At 44.8% G+C, this 23111-nt stretch overlaps 1 protein-coding gene across 1 annotated transcript in view; it reads right to left on the bottom strand.

The window, feature by feature from the left end:
- The window catches only part of LOC115163940 (contactin-5), a 509156-nt gene that overhangs the window by 205318 nt on the left and 280727 nt on the right, over nt 1–23111 (bottom strand). The window contains exon 6 of the mRNA XM_029716131.1: nt 7227–7322. Within this exon, the coding sequence (XP_029571991.1) occupies nt 7227–7322 (96 nt within the window). The remainder of the gene's footprint in view (nt 1–7226; nt 7323–23111) is intronic.

A 23111-nucleotide genomic window follows, 5' to 3' on the forward strand; every position in this document is an offset into this window, starting at 1 on the left:
TGAATACGCCATGGCTATTAGACGTAGTGCGACAGAAAGCAACAGAGCAAATGGAAAACCTATTGCACAAGCGGAACAGTCAGAGCCATCAAGGAGAAGTCTTTAGCTCTATAGGACTAGACGGGGACTTATTCATCAGGGGAATACTGTGTTGTGAACTGTTTTCAATCTTAAAAATGTTTCTGTCAGTGAACATCTGTGGCTGATTTCTACCCTCTCCCCGGTCCCACCATGAAATGCAATCTGGCATGGAGGCATGGAGGCAGGAGAAGAGAAGAGAAGAGGACAGGAGAGGACAAGAGTGGAGAGGAGAGGAGAGGATGTGAGAGGAATGGAGAGGGGAGGAGAGAAAGGGAAGAGGAGAGGTATCTGAGGCTGACAGGCTCTTGGCAGGCCATCCCGAGGGGCCACTCCAGCCGTGGAACAGTAGGATTCTGGAAGAGAGCTGAGCCAAACAGAAAGTGTATATCCCAAATGTCACCCTATTTCATATTTAGTGCACTACTTTTGACCAGCACCCATAAGGCTCTGGGCAAAAGTAGTGTGACTTTATAGGGAATAGGGTGACTTTTGTGATGTATACAAAAACCTAGATGATTCATGACCAAGGAGATCAGATCAACTCAAAGCAGAGCGTACATTAGAGGACAACTGCAGTGAGATGTGAAATACGTCAATAAACGCTGTCACCTCCCACACACACTGCTGCTGTGTCTGCGTGAAAAAATAATGGATTTACATTTCTAATGACCCGGTAAATTACCCGGTCAATTTGAGCTCTTGCGTCAAATTGAGCGTCGGCTGTGAAGTAATCACAGTTGGAGAATGATAGCTAGGCTAACATGATGAATGATAGCTAGGCTAACATGATGAATGATAGCTAGGTTAACATGATGAATGATAGCTAGGTTAACATGATGAATGATAGCTAGGCTAACATGATGAATGATAGCTAGGCTAACATGATGAATGATAGCTAGGCTAACATGATGAATGATTGCTAGGTTAACATGATGAATGATAGCTAGGTTAACATGATGAATGATAGCTAGGTTAACATGATGAATGATAGCTAGGTTAACATGATGAATGATAGCTAGGCTAACATGATGAATGATAGCTAGGCTAACATGATGAATGATAGCTAGGCTAACATGATGAATGATAGCTAGGCTAACATGATGAATGATAGCTAGGCTAACATGATGAATGATAGCTAGGCTAACATGATGAATGATAGCTAGGTTAACATGATGAATGATAGCTAGGTTAACATGATGAATGATAGCTAGGTTAACATGATGAATGATAGCTAGGTTAACATGATGAATGATAGCTAGGTTAACATGATGAATGATAGCTAGGTTAACATGATGAATGATAGCTAGGCTAACATGATGAATGATAGCTAGGTTAACATGATGAATGATAGCTAGGCTAACATGATGAATGATAGCTAGGCTAACATGATGAATGATAGCTAGGTTAACATGATGAGTGATAGCTAGGTTAACATGATGAATGATAGCTAGGCTAACATGATGAATGATAGCTACGAGATGACATCTGCTGTGTCCTAAATATCACTCTATTCCCTTTATAAATGCATCCTAAATATTACTTTATTCCCTTTATAGGGGGGCAGGTAGCCTAGTGGTTAGAGCGATGGCCCAGTAACTGAAAGGTTCCAGGATTGAATCCCCGAGCTGACAAGGTAAAAATCTGTTGTTCTACCCCTGAACAAGGCAGTTAACCCACTGTTCCCCGGTAAGCCGTCATCGTAAATAAGAATTTGTTCTTAACTTACTTGCCTAGTTAAATAAAGGTAAAATAAATAAAAAATATATAGTGCAGTACTTTTAGTAGGACCCAGCTCTGGTCAAAAGTAGTACACTTTTTAGAGAATAGTGTGAAATTTGGAAGGCACTTTGGTCTTCACTGCAGAGGGCTGAGCTCAGCAGAAATCACCCTCCTGTTGTTTGGTCTGTGCTGCAAAGGGTTTGGTCTGTGCTGCAGAGGGTTTGGTCTGTGCTGCAGAGGGTTTGGTCTGTGCTGCAGAGGGTTTGGTCTGTGCTGCAGAGGGTTTGGTCTGTGCTGCAGAGGGTTTGGTCTGTGCTGCAGAGGGTTTGGTCTGTGCTGCAGAGGGTTTGGTCTGTGCTGCAGAGGGTTTGGTCTGTGCTGCAGAGGGTTTGGTCTGTGCTGCAGAGAGCTGAGCTCAGCAGAAATCACCCTCCTGTTGTTTATCCTCATCTTACCAAGTGTATATAAAGTGAACTAAACTGTAACGTTCGTCGTTATAGAGGGACCAAGGCGCAGCGGAGGTTTGGTTCATCATCATTTTTATTAGAACGGTGAACCAGCAAAACAATAAACGATACCATGAACGAACAGCTTCACAGGCTACGAATAGCAATGCAAATACAATTCCCCACCAACAGCGTGGGGGAAAATGAACTTAAATGAGATCCCAATCAGAGACAACTAGCGACAGCTGTCTCTGATTGGGAAGACAGAAACCAACATAGAAATACTCCCCAATAGAGCCAACACAAGGCTCCAACGCAAAACAGAAAACAAACACAGGAAAACCACCCAACATAAACCACCCTGACCCAAAACACCTGAGTTCACCCGGTCAGGGCGTGACAGTACCCCCCCCCTCAACGGTGCGTACTCCCGGCGCACCAAACTTAAGTCTATTAGGGGGGGGAATCCGGGTGGGCGCCTCACCCTCGGTGGAGGCTCTGGCCCCGGGCGTGTTCTCCCCCCCGCCTCCACCTTAGCCCTACCCCTCTGGCCCGGACTGGACCACTGTGGAGCGGCATGCCCAGGCTCTGGAGCGGAGCCGTCGCCCGGAACAGGATTGGGCACCGGTGGACCGGACCCGGGCCGTGCCGGACTGGGAACACGCACCACTGGTTTGGTGCGGGGAGCAGGGACGGGCCGGACAGGACTGGGGACACGCACCACTAACCTGGTGCGGGGAGCAGGAACGGGCCGGACAGGACTGGGAACACGCACCTCTGACTTGGTGCGGGGAGCAGGAACGGGCCGGACAGGACTGGGGACACGCACCACTAACCTGGTGCGGGGAGCAGGAACGGGCCGGACAGGACTGGGGACACGCACCACTAACCTGGTGCGGGGAGCAGGGACGGGCCGGACAGGACTGGGGACACGCACCACTGACTTGGTGCGGGGAGCAGGGACGGGCCGGACAGGACTGGGGACACGCACCACTGACTTGGTGCGGGGAGCAGGGACGGGCCGGACAGGACTGGGGACACGCACCACTAACCTGGTGCGGGGAGCAGGAACGGGCCGGACAGGACTGGGGACACGCACCACTAACCTGGTGCGGGGAGCAGGAACGGGCCGGACAGGACTGGGGACACGCACCACTAACCTGGTGCGGGGAGCAGGGACGGGCCAGACAGGACTGTGAACACGTACTGGTGCCCTGAAGCGTGGAGCCGGTTTAGCCACTCGTCCTGGCTGGATGCCCATCCTAGCACGGCATGTGCTGGGCATGTCCACCGGACGTACCGGGCTGTGCGGGCGCACTGGCGACACACCGCGCAACTCCGCTTCCCGTGGCCTGGAGCGGGGAGCAGGGACGGGCCGGACAGGACTGTGGACACGCACCGTGGGCTTGGTGCGGGGAGCAGGGACGGGCCAGACAGGACTGTGAACACGTATAGGTGACCTGTAGCGTGGAGCTGGTTTAGCCACTCGTCCCGGCTGGATTCCCATCTTAGCACGGCATGTGCTGGGTCTGTCCACCGGACGCACTGGGCTGTGCGGGCGCACTGGCGACACAGCGCGCAACTCCGCATACCAGGGCTCCTCCTCCAGATCTTCCCTCTGCAGGTCCTCAATCAACTGCCTCATCCTCGTCTCTTCCTCCGCCGTCATCCCCCACGAGAGCAGTGGTCTGGGCTCTTCCTCTGCCCTACCGGACCACCCCATTAGCCCCCCCCCCAAATTTTCTTGGGGCTGTTTTCCGGGCCTCCTCGACCGCCGCCTGCGACTCCGTCTACCGGCTGGCTTTTCCTCCTCGACCTGGGAGTCCGTCCGCCAGGGTCCTTTCCCCGACATGATCTCCTCCCAGGTCCAGAACTCCTTTCCCTCGCGAGCCCATCTCTCGCGCTCCTTTTCCTCCCGCTGCTTGGTCCTGGTTCGGTGGGGAATTCTGTAACGTTCGTCGTTATAGAGGGACCAAGGCGCAGCGGAGGTTTGGTTCATCATCATTTTTATTAGAACGGTGAACCAGCAAAACAATAAACGATACCATGAACGAACAGCTTCACAGGCTACGAATAGCAATGCAAATACAATTCCCCACCAACAGCGTGGGGGAAAATGAACTTAAATGAGATCCCAATCAGAGACAACTAGCGACAGCTGTCTCTGATTGGGAAGACAGAAACCAACATAGAAATACTCCCCAATAGAGCCAACACAAGGCTCCAACGCAAAACAGAAAACAAACACAGGAAAACCACCCAACATAAACCACCCTGACCCAAAACACCTGAGTTCACCCGGTCAGGGCGTGACATAAACACTAGTTTGGTCCCAAATAGCATGCTATTCCCTATATAGTACACTACTTTTGACCAGAGATGTATGGGCTGAGAGACGGGCCTGGAGAAACAGTAAACAGCTGAGAGACGGGCCTGGAGAAACAGTAAACAGCTGAGAGACGGGCCTGGAGAAACAGTAAACAGCTGAGAGACGGGCCTGGAGAAACAGTAAACAGCTGAGAGACGGGCCTGGAGAAACAGTAAACAGCTGAGAGACGGGCCTGGAGAAACAGTAAACAGCTGAGAGACGGGCCTGGAGAAACAGTAAACAGCTGAGAGACGGGCCTGGAGAAACAGTAAACAGCTGAGAGACGGGCCTGGAGAAACAGTAAACAGCTGAGAGACGGGCCTGGAGAAACAGTAAACAGCTGAGAGACGGGCCTGGAGAAATGTAACCACTCTCAAATGAATAGACAGAGTTATGGATGCAAGGACTGACCATCCATGATATCAAAATGTATAGTTTTAACTACGTTATGAGCCTATATTGTGTTTGTTTACAATTACATTGTTCATAAACATTGGAGTAAAAAAAAAGCTGATATTTTGAGTTCAGATGGGGTACAACGGTTGAACTACGCTCCATTATTCATAAATCAATGGGTATAGCGTTTCAGCATAACAAAACAATCCCCAAACAAAACCCATCTGTTTAGGCTAGATATTTAAGATGTAAGTTATTTAAAGTTTAAGGTGAATTTAAAATGTTTAAGCTAGATATTTAAGATTTAAGTTATTTAAAGTTTAAGGTGAATTTAAAATGTTTAAACTAGAGATGAAGTCGGTATTACTGATGTGTCAACTTCTGTCCGTAGCGTCCCAACGGCGTTTGCGACTCCCACAAGCCGCGGAAGACTCTGACGGTAACCCGGTACCAGATAAAAAACATTTATGGAAGTATACACTGAGTGGACAAAACATTAGGAACACCTTCCTAATATTGAGCTGCACCCCTCCCCTTTTACCTTCAGAACAGCATCAATTCGTCAGGTCATGGACTCTACAAGGTGTTGAAAGCGTTTCCACAGGGACGCTGGCCCATGTTGACTCCAATGCTTCCCACAGTTGCGTCAAGTTGGCTGGATGTCCTTTGGGTGGTGGACCATTCTTGTTACACACGGGAAACTGTTGATCGTGAAAATCCCAGCAGCGTTGCAGTTCTTGACACAAACCGGTGCACCTGGCACCTACTACCATATGTTTCTATGGGCTAATAGCAGTAATCTGTTATTCAATGTGTTTCTATAGGCTAATAGCAGTAATCTGTTATTCAATGTGTTTCTATGGGCTAATAGCAGTAAGGAATATATGTTATTCAATGTGTTTCTATGGGCTAATAGCAGTAATCTGTTATTCAATGTGTTTCTATGGGCTAATAGCAGTAAGGACTATCTGTTGTTCCATGTGTTTCTATTGGCTAATAGCAGTATGCCAAATGCAATGTTTCATCATCATTTTAGTATGTTTATATATATGTATATATGTGTATATGTATATATGTATATATTTATATATTTATACCTACAGGGGTCCTAGAATTCCAAATCAAACAGCTAAATCTGATGCTTAGTATGACCATCATAAAACAATTCCATATCGCTTAGTAGAACCCATCCCCGGGCCCAAGTCCATATAGCTTAGTAGAACCCATCCCCGGGCCCAATTCCATATCGCTTAGTAGAACCCATCCCCAGGCCCAATTCCATATCGCTTAGTAGAACCCATCCCCAGGCCCAATTCCATATCGCTTAGTAGAACCCATCCCCAGGCCCAATTCCATATCGCTTAGTAGAACCCATCCCCAGGCCCAATTCCATATAGCTTAGTAGAACCCATCCCCAGGCCCAATTCGGTATAGCTTAGTAGAACCCATCCCCAGGCCCAATTCCGTAAAGCTTAGTAGAACCCATCCCCGGGCCCAATTCCATATCGCTTAGTAGAACCCATCCCCGGGCCCAATTCCGTATAGCTTAGTAGAACCCATCCCCAGGCCCAATTCCATATAGCTTAGTAGAACCCATCCCCGGGCCCAATTCCATATAGCTTAGTAGAACCCATCCCCGGGCCCAATTCCGTATAGCTTAGTAGAACCCAGCCCCGGACCCAATTCCATATAGCTTAGTAGAACCCATCCCCGGGCCCAATTCCATATAGCTTAGTAGAACCCATCCCCGGGCCCTCAGACCTTAAAGGTTTCTTAAGGTGCATCTCATGTTTCTACAGTCTCAGTAACGGTTCAGTAAGAGAAAGAACAGAGCAATACAATACTAAACTCCTATAGGTGTGCTAGATATGATGAGATTGGGAAATATTACCTGGAGAATGAGTTGGAGGGGTACACATGAGAAGGGTTAGGGGCCAGGGGTTAGGGGTTAAGGTCTTACCTGGAGAATGAGGTGGAGGGGAACACATGAGGAGGGTTAGGGGCCAGGGGTTAGGGGTTAAGGTCTTACCTGGAGAATGAGGTGGAGGAGAATACATGAGGAGGGTTAGGGGTCAGGGGCCAGGGGTTAGGGGTCAGGGGCCAGGGGTCAGGGTCTTACCTGGAGAATGAGGTGGAGGGGTACACATGGGGAGGGTTACGGGCCAGGGGTTAGGGGCCAGGGGTCAGGGGTTAGGGGTCAGGGGCCAGGGTCTTACCTGGTGAATGAGGTGGAGGGGTACACATGAGCACCACTCCTTGTCCTTCCCTTACAGACACGCCTCCTCTCGTCCTCCCACTGAAGGACCCCAGATCTGCACCAGGACAAAACAACAATATTAACAGCATTAATATCTGCTTTTCTACAAAGCGACAGTTATTTACAATGCTATTCTACACAGTTATAGTTATTTACAATGCTATTCTACACAGTTATAGTTATTTACAATGCTATTCTACACAGTTATAGTTATTTACAATGCTATTCCACCCTGTTCTACTGTGGGTCTGCGTCTGGGTCATCAATAATTATCCCTGTTCTACTGTGGGTCTGTGTCTGGGTTATCAATAACTAACCCTGTTCTACTGTGGGTCTGTGTCTGGGTTATCAATAACTAACCCTGTTCTACTGTGGGTCTGGGTTATCAATAACTAACCCTGTTCTACTGTGGGTCTGGGTTATCAACAACTAACCCTGTTCTGCTGTGGGTCTGGGTTATCAATAACTAACCCTGTTCTACTGTGGGTCTGTGTCTGGGTTATCAATAACTAACCCTGTTCTACTGTGGGTCTGTGTCTGGGTTATCAATAACTAACCCTGTTCTACTGTGGGTCTGGGTTATCAATAACTAACCCTGTTCTACTGTGGGTCTGGGTTATCAATAACTAACCCTGTTCTACTGTGGGTCTGGGTTATCAATAACTAACCCTGTTCTACTGTGGGTCTGGGTTATCAATAACTAACCCTGTTCTACTGTGGGTCTGTGTCTGGGTTATCAACAACTAACCCTGTTCTACTGTGGGTCTGGGTTATCAATAACTAACCCTGTTCTACTGTGGGTCTGGGTCTGGGTTATCAATAACTAGCCCTGTTCTACTGTGGGTCTGTGTCTGGGTTATCAATAACTAACCCTGTTCTACTGTGGGTCTGGGTCTGGGTTATCAATAACTAACCCTGTTCTACTGTGGGTCTGGGTTATCAATAACTAGCCCTGTTCTACTGTGGGTCTGGGTTATCAATAACTAACCCTGTTCTACTGTGGGTCTGGGTTATCAATAACTAACCCTGTTCTACTGTGGGTCTGGGTCATCAATAAGGACACACCCTTGGTTACTGTCTAAGGACACACCCTTTGGTTACTTTCTAAGGACACACCCCTGGTTACTGTTTAAGGACACACCCCTGGTTACTGTCTAAGGTCACACCCCTGGTTACTGTCTAAGGACACACCCCTGGTTACTGTTTAAGGACAAACCCCTGGTTACTGTTTAAGGACACACCCCTGGTTACTGTCTAAGGACACACCCCTGGTTACTGTTTAAGGACACACCCCTCGTTATGCAAGATCTGTTGACTCAGGTCAGAGATCAATTCAACACATTAATTGATGCTTAGAGTAGACACCATTCCATTGGCTCTCTGTTTTTGTGTGTCCCAAATTACACCCTATACAGAGAATAAGGTTCCTATACATGGAATAGGGTTCCAATACAGGGAATAGGGTTCCTATACAGGGAATAGGGTTCCTATACAGGGAATAGGGTTCCTATACAGAGAACAGGGTTCCTATACAGGGAATAGGGTTCCTATACAGAGAATAGGGTTCCTATACAGGGAATAGGGTTCCTATACAGGGAATAGGGTTCCTATACAGAGAATAGGGTTCCTATACAGGGAATAGGGTTCCTATACAGGGAATATGGTTCCTATACAGGGAATAGGGTTCCTATACAGGGAATAGGGTTCCTATACAGGGAATAGGGTTCCTATACAGAGAATAGGGTTCCTATACAGAGAATAGGTTTCCTATACAGAGAATAGGGTTCCTAGTTCCTATACAGAGAATAGGGTTCCTATACAGGGAATAGGGTTTCTATACAGGGAATAGGGTTCCTATACAGGGAATAGGGTTCCTATACAGGGAATAGGGTTCCTGGTTCCTATACAGGGAATAGGGTTCCTATACAGAGAATAGGGTTCCTATACAGGGAATAGGGTTCCTATACAGGGAATAGGGTTCCTGGTTCCTATACAGGGAATAGGGTTCCTATACTGGGAATACGGTTTCTATACAGGGAATAGGGTTCCTACAGTTAGGGCCTACCTATGATCTATGAATGTTGTTCCATTCCTTAGAAGGACCAGTACCAGTAGCAGCATGGTTAACTCCTATACAACACACAGGCCTAACGGAAAACACAAACACTGCATCTACATCCTGACACAATAAATACTGTATCACTGTTAGTTGCCCCTTTGAGGGCTTGGATTTAAAGAAAACAAATTCTGATCAATATGTAGATTAATAGTATCTACACAAAGCTATGATTAAGGACACAAGACATGGCTCCTCTATTCAAGTGACCAATCACATTACGATTCTGCAATCACCAATCTGTGTAGCCTGCGTCCCAAATCGCACGCTATTCCACAGGGCTCTGGTTAAAAGTAGTGCACTATTTAGTAAAGAGTGTGCCATTTGGGATGCATCCCTAGTCTACAATTCAGCGGCACTCTGTCATCCAAGTGAAGCAGGTTTTTCCACCACGACGTGATCATCTGTTAACAGGCGGATTGTAAACAACCGTTACTAAGGTCAGCCTTCACATGAGAAATAACAACAGGCTAACCGTTACTAAGGTCAGCCTTCACATGAGAAATAACAACAGGCTAACCATTAGCAAGGTCAGCCTTCACATGAGAAATAACAACAGGCTAACCATTAGGAAGGTCAGCCTTCACATGAGAAATAACAACAAGCTAACCGTTAGGAAGGTCAGCCTTCACATGAGAAATAACAACAGGCTAACCATTAGGAAGGTCAGCCTTCACATGAGAAATAACAACAAGCTAACCGTTAGGAAGGTCAGCCTTCACATGAGAAATAACAACAGGCTAACCGTTACTAAGGTCAGCCTTCACATGAGAAATAACAACAGGCTAACCGTTATGAAGGTCAACCTTCACATGATAAATAACAACAAGCTAAGCCTCATCATCTCATGGAAATTATGTTGTGATGATGTTTTGAGTTTCATGTCAGACATCAAGATGCAATTGAACTGAATTCTGATTTTCATAGTTAGTCTACCAAGCAGAGAGAACATAATTTACATTTCTCAGGTTTTAAGACAATTACAATACCTACCATAGGCCTAGTACCAGCTTGTTTAATTTCCACAAAACCTGGGTTACAGTGCTGTGAAAAAGTATTTGCCCTCTTTCTAATTTTCTCTACTTTTGTATATTTTTGATACTGAATGTTATCAGGTCATCAACCAAAACCTAATATTAGATCATGGGAATCTGATGTTAAAAATAACACAATTACACACGACATGGGTCCCATTATGACTGGCAAAAACCAAACACTGCATTCCACAGTAACAACCTCATACCATCAGTCAAGTACGGTGGTGGTAGTGTGATGGTTTAGGGATGCTTTGCTGCCTCAAGACCTGCACCACTTGCTTTTATAGAAAGAACCATGATTTCTGCTCTGTATCAGATAATTCTACAGGAGAATGTCAGACCCATCCGTCTGTGAGCAGAAGCCCTGCTGAGTCATGCAGCAAGACAATGATCCAAAACACCCAATCAAGTCTACATGAAAATGGCTAAAAAGCAACACATTTGAAGTTTAGGAACGGCCTAGTCAATGCCCAGACCTAATCTCAACTGAGATGTTGTAGCAGGACCTGAAGCGAGCAGTTCATGCTTGAAAACCCACAAATGTCACTGAGTTAAAGCAGTTCTGCATGGAAGAGCGGCCCAGAATTCCTCCGCAGCGACGTGAGAGACTGATCAACAACCACAGGAAGTGTTTGGTTGGAGTCGTTGCAGTTAAAGGTGGAACAACCAGTTATTGAGTGTAAAGGGGGCAACTACTTTTTCACACAGGGGAATTGGGTGTTGCATAACTTTGTTAATAAAATAAATGAAATATATTATTTTAAACTAAGGTTCCCTTTATCTAATATTAGGTTTTGGTTGAAAATCGGATGACATTAAATATAAAAAAATATGCACAAACAGAGAAAATCAGAAAGGGGTCAAATACTTTTTCACAGCAATGTATATTCACCAGGCACCTAACAGAAGAAAACAGACTAAAACAGGGAGGGATTACTGATGTGTACAATAGGAAACACTTGTTTCCACTTTCCATTGTAAAACATTTTGCTACGTTTTGCACTAATGAATATGACCCTGATAACAGGTGAGACTCAGGGTAGGTTTCTGCTGTAGTAGGCTCTTTAATCCCAACAGTCATCACTCGGTACATGAATGTTTACCAAGTCACTGGAAATGTTGGGCAATTATGCCTTACAGCCACATACTGTACCGAGATGTGAGACCTGGGTCAGTGGACCAACTGAAACCATATTTTGGTATTTTATTAGGATCCCCATCAGCTGCTGTAAAAGCAGCAGCTACTCTTCCTGGGGTTCCACACGAAACATGAAACATAATACAGAACATTAATAGACAAGAACAGCTCAAGGACAGAACTACGTACATTTAAAAAAGGCAAACGTAGCCTACATATCAGGACATGTATATTGTATATTAATGATCCCTGTGTAATCGTTAAATATCCTTTTTGGGGGGTATTTTATTAGGATCCCCATTAGCTGTTCCTAAAGCAGTAGATACTCTTCCTGGGGTTCCACACGAAACATGAAACATAATACAGAACATTAATAGACACGAACAGCTCAAGGACAGAACTACATACATTTTTTAAAAAGGGGCACGTAGCCTACATATCAATGCAGACACACAAACTATCTAGGTCAAATAGGGGAGAGGCGTTGTGCCGTGAGATGTTGCTTTATCTGTTTTTTTGAAACCAGGTTTGCTGTTTATTTTAGCAATATGAGATGGAAGGAAGGTCCATGCAATAAGGGCTCTATATAATACTGTACACTTTCTTGAATTTGTTCTGGATTTGGGGACTGTGAAAAGACCCCTGGTGGCATGTCTGGTGGGATAAGTGTGTGTGTCAGTGCTGTGTGTAAATTGACTATGCAAATAATTTGGGATTTTCAACACATTAATGCTTCTCATAAAAAGAAGAAGTGATGCAGTCAGTCACACCTCAACTCTTAGCCAAGAGAGACTGGGCATGCATAGTATTTATATCAGCCCTATACAGAGTACTAGTTTTGACCGGGGCCCAGTGCATTAAATAAGGAATAGAGTGCCATGTGGGATTGTATTCATTCTGCAGTTCAGACATATTAAGGAAAGATCAAGGGTTCAAAGTCTTCATCTGAAGATGAAATGTAGGCTGCTGTAGCATGCAGTCCCCTCCCTGTCTACTGTGTTAAATGTAGGCTGCTGTAGCATGCAGTCCCCTCCCTGTCTACTGTGTTAAATGTAGGCTGCTGTAGCATGCAGTCCCCTCCCTGTCTACTGTGTTAAATGTAGGCTGCTGTAGCATGCAGTCCCCTCCCTGTCTACTGTGTTAAATGTAGGCTGCTGTAGCATGCAGTCCCCTCCCTGTCTACTGTGTTAAATGTAGGCTGCTGTAGCATGCAGTCCCCTCCCTGTCTACTGTGTTAAATGTAGGCTGCTGTAGCATGCAGTCCCCTCCCTGTCTACTGTGTTTCTGCTAACAAGTGTCACACTACATTTGATCTAAAACAAATGACTAGCGGGTTATATGCTCTATCGGCAGGACAGAACAGCAGCCTCTGGTAAGACATGGGGCGGAGGCCTATGCATTTCTGTAAACAACAGATGGTGCATGATATCTAAGGAAGTATCAAGGTTTTGATTGCCTGAGGTAGAGTATCCCATGACAAGCTGTAGACCATACTATCTAGTTTTACCTCATTTCTATCAGCATGTTAAATGTGCAACCAGAGGAAAACAAAATTCTCGACCACCTTTACTCCACACACAGAGACACGTACAAAGCTCTCCCTCCATTTGGCATATCTGACCATAATTCTATCATCCTGATTTCAAGCTAAAATTAAAGCAGGAAACACCAGTGACTCGGTCTATAAAAAAATGGTAAGATGAAGCAGATGCTAAACTACAGGACTGTTTTGCTATAGCATGTGTTACTGACTTGTTGCACCCTCGACAACTACTATGATGATTATTATTTGACAATGCTGGTCATTTATGAACATTTGAACATCTAGGCCATGTGCTGTTATAATCTCTTATAATCTCCACCCGGCACAGCCAGAAGAGGACTGGCCACACCTCATAGCCTGGTTCCTCTCTAGGTTTCTTCCTAGGTCTTGGCCTTTCTAGGGAGTTTTTCCTAGCCACCGTGCTTCTACACCTGCATTGCTTGCAGTTTGGGGTTTTAGGCTGGGTTTCTGTACAGCACTTTGAGATATCAGCTGATGTAAGAAGGGCTATATAAATAAATTTGATTTGATTTTGCTATCACAGGCTGGAATATGTTCCGGGATTCTTCCGATGGCATTGAGGAGTACACCATATCAGTCACTGGCTTCATCAATAAGTGCATCGATGAAGTCGTCCCCACAGTGACTGTACGCACATACCCCAACCTGAAGCCATGGATTACAGGCAACATCCGCACTGAGATAAAGGGTAGAGCTGCCACTTTCAAGGAGCATGACTCTAACCCGGAAGCTTATAAGAAATCCCAATATGCCCTCTGATGAACCATCAAACCGGCGAAGCTCCAATACAGGACTAAGATTGAATCATACTACACCGGCTCCGACGCTCGTCGGATGTGGCAGGGCTTGCAAACTATTACAGACTACAAAGGGAAGCACAGCTGAGAGCTGCCCAGTAACACGAGCCTACCACACAAGCTAAATGACTTCCATGCTCGCTTCGAGGCAAGTAACACTGAAACACGCATGAGAGCATCAGCTGACCCGTAGCACGCAAGTCTGTAGCCATGAAATGCTTTGAAAGGCAGGCTCACATCAACACCATTATCCCAGAAACCCTAGACCCACTCCAATTTGCATACCGCATCAACAGATCGACAGATGATGCAATCTATATTGCACTCCACACTGCCCTTTCACACCTGGACAAAAGGAACACCTATGTGAGAATGCTATTCATTGACTACAGCTCAGCGTTCAACACCATAGTGCCCTCAAAGCTCATCACTAAGCTAAGGATCCTGGGACTAAACACCTCCCTCTGGAACTGTATCCTTGACTTCCTGAAGGGCCGCCCACAGGTGGTGAGGGTAGGTAGCAACACATCCACCACGCTGATCCTCAACACTGGAGCTCCCCAGGGGTGCGTGCTCAGTCCCCTCCTGTACTCCCTGTTCACTCATGACTGCACGGCCAGGCACGACTCCAACATCATCATTAAGTTTGCTGATGACACAACAGTGGTAGGCCTGATCACCGACAATGATGAGACAGCCTATAGGGAGGAGGTCAGAGACCTGGACGGGTGGTGCAAGGACAGCAACCTCTCCCTCGACGTGATAAAGACAATGGAGATGATTGTGGACTACAGGAAAAGGATGACCGAGCACGCCCCCATTCTCATCGACGGGGCTGTAGTGGAGAAGGTTGAGACCTTCAAGTTCCTTGGTGTCCACATCACCAACAAACTAACATGGTCCAAGCACACCTAGACAGTCGTGAAGAGGGCACAACAAAACCTATTCCCCATGCCAGAGCTTATTACAGGGTAAGAGTCTGAACTTTACTTCAGATTGGCTGACCACTTCATACCATGCTGGAGCTGTTCATCTTTCTGAATGTAACACCCTGTATGTTCTGAATGTATCACCCTGTATGTTCTGAATGTAACACCCTGTAAGTTCTGAGTGTATCACCCTGTATGTAACACCCTGTATGTTCTGAATATATCACCCTGTATGTATCACCCTGTATGTTCTGAATGTATCACCCTGTATGTATCACCCTGTATGTTCTGAATGTATCACCCTGTATGAAACACCCTGTATGTTCTGAATGTATCACCCTGTATGTTCTGAGTGTATCACCCTGTATGTTCTGAATGTATCACCCTGTATGTAACACCCTGTATCTTCTGAATGTATCATCCTGTATGTTCTGAATGTATCACCCTGTATGTTCTGAATGTATCACCCTGCATGTAACACCCTGTATGTTCTGAGTGTATCACCCTGTATGTTCTGAATGTAACACCCTGTATGTTCTGAATGTATCACCCTGCATATTCTGAATGTATCACCCTGTATGTAACACCCTGTATGTTCTGAGTGTATCACCCTGTATGTTCTGAGTGTATCACCCTGTATGTTCTGAATGTATCACCCTGTATGTAACACCCTGTATGTTCTGAATGTATCACCCTGTATGTTCTGAATGTATCACCCTGTATGTTCTGAATGTATCACCCTGTATGTTCTGAATGTATCACCCTGTATGTAACACCCTGTATGTTCTGAATGTATCACCCTGTATGTTCTGAATGTATCACCCTGTATGTTCTGAATGTATCACCCTGTATGTTCTGAATGTATCACCCTGTATGTAACACCCTGTATGTTCTGAGTGTATCACCCTGTATGTTCTGAATGTAACACCCTGTATGTTCTGAATGTAACACCCTGTATGTTCTGAATGTATCACCCTGTATGTTCTGAATGTATCACCCTGTATGTTCTGAATGTATCACCCTGTATGTTCTGAATGTAACACCCTGTATGTTCTGAATGTAACACCCTGTATGTTCTGAATGTATCACCCTGTATGTTCTGAATGTAACACCCTGTATGTTCTGAATGTATCACCCTGTATGTTCTGAATGTAACACCCTGTATGTTCTGAGTGTATCACCCTGTATGGAACACCCTGTATGTTCTGAGTGTATCACCCTGTATGGAACACCCTGTATGTTCTGAATGTAACACCCTGTATGTTCTGAATGTAACACCCTGTATGTTCTGAATGTGTCACCCTGTATGTTCTGAATGTATCACCCTGTATGTTCTGAATGTAACACCCTGTATGTTCTGAGTGTATCACCCTGTATGGAACACCCTGTATGTTCTGAGTGTATCACCCTGTATGGAACACCCTGTATGTTCTGAATGTAACACCCTGTATGTTCTGAATGTAACACCCTGTATGTTCTGAATGTATCACCCTGTATGTTCTGAATGTATCACCCTGTATGTTCTGAATGTAACACCCTGTATGTTCTGAGTGTATCACCCTGTATGGAACACCCTGTATGTTCTGAGTGTATCACCCTGTATGGAACACCCTGTATGTTCTGAATGTAACACCCTGTATGTTCTGAATGTAACACCCTGTATGTTCTGAATGTATCACCCTGTATGTTCTGAATGTATCACCCTGTATGTTCTGAATGTAACACCCTGTATGTTCTGAGTGTATCACCCTGTATGGAACACCCTGTATGTTCTGAATGTATCACCCTGTATGTTCTGAGTGTAACACCCTGTATGTTCTGAGTGTATCACCCTGTATGTAACACCCTGTATGTTCTGAGTGTATCACCCTGTATGGAACACCCTGTATGTTCTGAATGTAACACCCTGTATGTTCTGAATGTAACACCCTGTATGTTCTGAATGTATCACCCTGTATGTTCTGAATGTATCACCCTGTATGTTCTGAATGTAACACCCTGTATGTTCTGAGTGTATCACCCTGTATGGAACACCCTGTATGTTCTGAATGTATCACCCTGTATGTTCTGAGTGTAACACCCTGTATGTTCTGAGTGTATCACCCTGTATGTAACACCCTGTATGTTCTGAATGTAACACCCTGTATGTTCTGAATGTTCATGTTCGTTTTTTTTACTATTCTTGTTGGGACTTCTGGTTGCCACAAGTATAGTTAAACATGTCCTCACACACACACACACACACACACACACACACAAGCACACGCACATGTACACGCACATGCACACTCACACACACAGACATACTATTTACTAACGAGTGAGTGTTCCAAGCAAACAAGAGACATACTGAGGACATTCGACAATGTTCCCATTAGGTTCCTTAAAGGTTTCGGCATGACGACGTGTAGAACGTTTCTCAGGATTACCTTTTCTAGTTCCCTGTAAGGTCCCAGGATGTCACTGAGGACCACGTCAGGACCTTTGTATGACGTTCTCATGACGTCCATTTTACTAGCCCTTAGGACGTCGTGTGATGGTCCCAAGGGAACATTCTCTGGGGGGGACCTTTTTCAAGTTCCCATCTTTTTAGGACGTTCTTGGGACGTTGTGTCATGGTCTCCTGGAGGTATTGTCTAGTCCCCAGTTTGCTAGGAACCTTCTAGGGACAATGACACAACATCCTGACCATCCCGAGGAATTCCTAACGACTCATTATCGTTAGCAGGGCTACAACAGGAAAGCACACTGACCAGTTTCATTGTGTGATGTGCAAGGGGGGCTAGCTAACTCAGCTTTCGAAGAGAAGAGGAGAGATCAAAGGAAATCTCTTCAATAAAAAATATGAAAGGGCTCATGCTGTGAAACGAAAAGCTGCTTCACCCCAGGAGAGTTAAAGATATTAATACTACCGTCACATATTGTGAAGCCTTATGAAGGGTAGGGGGTCTCCACCCACAAAAAAAGAGAGAATAAACGTTTTTAATTGAATCGTTCTCAGGAGGCTAACCTGTCAGATTTATGGATATTATCAGTGTATTTCGACGCTAACACATTATCTGAAACAGCTCACTATGTGAAAACGAAGTCATGTTCAGTATGGTGAAAATCATGTTCGAAACGGTGAGGTACTAACCTTAGCTTTAAATTGTTTTTTTTTGTGTTCGGTTGCAAAACGTTTGCTACAATGTGCTCTACTGAACATGACCCAGGCTAAGAATCTGCCATCACAGTGGCGGAATGGAAGGCCTCAGTCGGAATGTTACTGTGGTGGCCATTGATTCATCAGTCTCTGGCCTTCTCCCAAATGGTACCCTGTGTACTATATAGTGCACTACTTTTGACCAGAGAACCATAAGGAGAAGAGGGTGCTATTTCAGCCACAGTCCCTGTAAGAACCCTTCTCTTTTGCTCTCCATATCTGTCTCTCCTCAAATCACAGAAGACACATAACCTACAGATGTAGGATCTTAATTTGAGCCAGTTTGCTACAGCAGGAAATGAATCATGCATTAATAGGAATTATTATGTGGATTATATTTAATGGATATTTTTGTAAGGGTTGATCCATTTTTCATGAAGGCCAATCAAGTCTGAAATGTAAATTACAAACTTCAGAAGCCTTTTTAAACCTCAAATACGCTACAAGTGTTGTTTTTTTTAAAACTTTATTTAACTAGGCAAGTCAGCTAAAAACACATTTGTATTTACATTGACAGCCTAGCAGGGAAGAGTTAACTGTCTTGTTCAGAATGACATATTTTTACCTTGTCAGCTCAAGAGATTTGATCTAACAACCTTTTGGTTACTGGCCCAACGCTCTAACCACTAGGCTACCTGCCATCCCGTCCTGTATTGCAGGAAAGTTCTCATGCAACAGGGTGATCAAATGAACATCCTACAGTATACCTGTTTAGCTAATCAATGGCCTCTCCTGTTGTATAAATGAGATTATAAACTGGGTGGTTCAAGCCCTGAATGCTGATTGGCTGACAGCCATGGTATATCAGACCGTACACTATACCACGGGTATGACAAAATATGCTTTTTTTACTGCTCTAATTACGTTCGTAACCAGCTTATAACAGCAATAAGGCAACTCTGGAGATTGTGATATATGCCCAATATATTACGGCTAAGGGCAGTGTCAAGGCACTCCGCCATGCGTCTTGCTTAAGAATATCATTTAGCCTTGTTATATTGGCCTTATACCACACCTTCTCTGGCCTTATTTCTTAACCACAGGGACCAGAACCCATTAGGGAACAGGGTCAAATCTGGGACACATATAGGGACTCAAATAATTACATAAAGTATCAAAAGCAGGATAGGGTATTGAGGAGACGTAATATCTACTGAGGAGAGGTAATATCTACTGAGGAGACGTAATATCTACTGAGGAGAGGTAATATCTATTGAGGAGAGGTAATATCTACTGAGGAGAGGTAATATCTATTGAGGAGAGGTAATATCTATTGAGGAGAGGTAATATCTACTGAGGAGACGTAATATCTACTGAGGAGAGGTAATATCTACTGAGGAGACGTAATATCTACTGAGGAGAGGTAATATCTATTGAGGAGAGGTAATATCTACTGAGGAGACGTAATATCTATTGAGGAGAGGTAATATCTACTGAGGAGAGGTAATATCTATTGAGGAGAGGTAATATCTATTGAGGAGAGGTAATAGCTACTGAGGAGACGTAATATCTATTGAGGAGAGGTAATATCTACTGAGGAGAGGTAATATATATTCAGGAGAGGTAATATCTACTGAGGAGACAAAATATCTATTAAGGAGAGGTAATATCTATTGAGGAGAGGTAATATCTATCTATTGAGGAGAGGTAATATCTATTGAGGAGAGGTAATATCTATTGAGGAGAGGTAATATCTACTGAGGAGAGGTAATATCTATTGAGGAGAGGTAATATCTATTGAGGAGAGGTAATATCTATTGAGGAGAGGTAATATCTACTGAGGAGAGGTAATATCTACTGAGGAGAGGTAATATCTACTGAGGAGATGTAATATCTATTGAGGAGAGGTAATATCTACTGAGGAGAGGTACTATCTACTGAGGAGAGGTAATATCTATTGAGGAGAGGTAATATCTATTGAGGAGAGGTAATATCTACTGAGGAGAGGTAATATCTATTGAGGAGAGGTAATATCTATTGAGGAGAGGTAATATCTATTGAGGAGAGGTAATATCTATTGAGGAGAGGTAATATCTATTGAGGAGAGGTAATATCTACTGAGGAGAGGTAATATCTACTGAGGAGAGGTAATATCTACTGAGGAGATGTAATATCTATTGAGGATAGGTAATATCTACTGAGGAGACGTAATATCTATTGAGGAGAGGTAATATATATTGAGGAGAGGTAATATCTATAGAGGAGAGGTAATATCTATTGAGGAGAGGTAATATCTACTGAGGAGATGTAATATCTACTGAGGAGAGGTAATATCTATTGAGGAGAGGTAATATCTACTGAGGAGACATAATATCTATTGAGGAGAGGTAATATCTACTGAGGAGAGGTAATATCTACTGAGGAGAGGTAATATCTACTGAGGAGAGGTAATATCTATTGAAGAGAGGTAATATCTATTGAGGAGAGGTAATATCTACTGAGGAGAGGTAATATCTATTGAGGAGAGGTAATATCTATTCAGGAGAGGTAATATCTACTGAGGAGAGGTAATATCTATTGAGGAGAGGTAATTTACATTGAGGAGAGGTAATTTACATTGAGGAGAGGTAATATCTACTGAGGAGAGGTAATATCTATTGAGGAGAGGTAATATCTATTGAGGAGAGGTAATATCTACTGAGGAGAGGTAATATCTACTGAGGAGAGGTAATATCTATTGAGGAGAGGTAATATCTATTGAGGAGAGGTAATATCTACTGAGGAGAGGTAATATCTACTGAGGAGAGGTAATATCTATTGAGGAGAGGTAATATCTATTGAGGAGAGGTAATATCTGCTGAGGAGAGGTAATATCTTGGGCTTCAGAATTTTTTGTACTTTACTATAAATTCCAGTGGCAAGTGTAGCAGTAAAACATGATCTCCAGGTGTCAGAGAACCAGCTGAGGTTTTGGTTCTGCTATAACGATCTATAGAGACAGTAAAACATGATCTCCAGGTGTCAGAGAACAAGCTGAGGTTGTGGTTCTGCTATAACGATCTATAGAGACAGTAAAACATGATCTCCAGGTGTCAGAGAACAAGCTGAGGTTTTGGTTCTGCTATAACGATCTATAGAGACAGTAAAACATGATCTCCAGGTGTCAGAGAACAAGCTGAGGTTTTGGTTCTGCTATAACGATCTATAGAGACAGTAAAACATGATCTCCAGATGTCAGAGAACAAGCTGAGGTTTTGGTTCCAAGGTTCTGCTACAAAAGAGACATAAAGACCACACAGATGTCAGATCATAAAAACTGCCTCTGAAATGGCACCCTATTCCCTATATAGTGCACTACTTTTAACCAGTGCCCATACAGCTCTGGTCAAAAGAAGTGTACTACGTAGTGAACCATTTCAGCCACCAGCAGAGTGAAAAGGAGAGGCTGACTACTGCTCTTCTTCTGTTGTGTTTTATTACAATGCCCTCTCAGGTTGCTACTGACCTATCCTTTCCCATTGTGATGTGAAACTCATGTAAGGAGATCAATATTAATGTGTTCTTAATAATGCAACAATCACAGACAGAAGAATGTGTAAGAGTACGAAGCATCTACACATCTGTAGGACTGACTGGTTCTCTAAAGACAGAACCTATTCCATTTAGTGTCATAGCCTGAACAACAAACAATGCCTTTGAGGTTGCACACAAGGCAAAACCTTGGAGAGAGGTACAGAGAGGGAGAGGGACAGAGAGAGAGGAAGGACAGAGAGAGAGAGAAAGAGAGAGGAGAAACAGAGAGAAAGGGACAGAGAGGGAGGAACAGAGAGAGAAAGGAGAGAGAGAGGAGAGACAGACAGCGAGAGAGAGGAACAGAGAGAGAGAGGAGGGAGAGAAAGAGGGAGAGAGAGGAGGGAGAGAGAGAGAGGAGGGAGAGAGAGAGGGAGAGAGAGAGGAGGGAGAGAGAGGGAGAGAGAGAGAGAGGAGGGAGAGAGAGAGAGGAGGGAGAGAGAGAGGAGAGAGAGGAGGGAGAGAGAGAGGAGGGAGAGAGAGAGGAGGGAGAGAGAGAGAGGAGAGGGAGAGAGAGATAGAAAGAGGAGTGAGAGAGAGAGAGAGAGAGAGAGAGGGAGAGAGAGATAGAAAGAGGAGCGAGAGAGAGAGAGAGAGAGAGAGGGAGAGAGAGATAGAAAGAGGAGCGAGAGAGAGAGAGAGCGAGAGCGAGAGCGAGAGAGAGAGAGAGATGTTTAACCACCACTCCACCCTGGACTAGAACAGCCTTTACGACCAGGTCCACCTCTACAAGACAGCAGTGCCCACCTTGGCCCGGACCCTAAAGAACATCGCCCTCAACCGCAGCCCCAACACCTCACACAGGAGCAACAGATCAACAGACACCCCGCCCAGACCAGTGAGACACTCTCCCAGACCTGCGGGACCCCCCTGGACCTACACATAGAGGACCCCCCACCCCTGGACCTACACATAGAGGACCCACGCTGAGAGGACCTACATCCAGACCACAACACCACCAGACACATCCACACTCCCACCCCAACCAATCAACACCCCCCCCCCCCCAAGTCAACCATGCCCACACCCCATTTAGGACCCCTCAGATCAGACCTATGCCCCTCCTGCCCACCCCATGCCCCCCACCCCCGCAAAGAGGGCCTCAACATGGAAGTCACACATACGCCCAGTCACACATACGCACAGGCCGTGAGCAGGCATGTACCAGATGCTCAGCAGACTCTGCTCACACTTAATGACCTGAGGCCAAACCACACAACCAACAACAACATTGGACACTTTATGGAACACAAAGCCTTCACTATCTCATCCTGGAATATCCAAGGCCTGAGGTCATCTACCTTTGGCCTGAAGAGCAGGAACCTGGACTTCATCAAAGAAATCAGAAAAGGTAAGTGAAGATTTATAATACTATTTCTGAGTTTAGTTGACTCCAGAACTTGGCGGGTAACTATATAGCTTGCTTTGATGGCTGAGCTCTGTACTCAAAATATTGAACAATGTGCTTTCGCCGTAAAGCTATTTTGAAATCTGACAATGCGGTTGCATTAAGGACAAGTGTATCTATAATTCTTTCAATAACTGTCGTAA

The sequence above is a fragment of the Salmo trutta genome, chromosome 26 (assembly GCF_901001165.1).
Source record: "Salmo trutta chromosome 26, fSalTru1.1, whole genome shotgun sequence".
NCBI lineage: Eukaryota > Metazoa > Chordata > Actinopteri > Salmoniformes > Salmonidae > Salmo > Salmo trutta.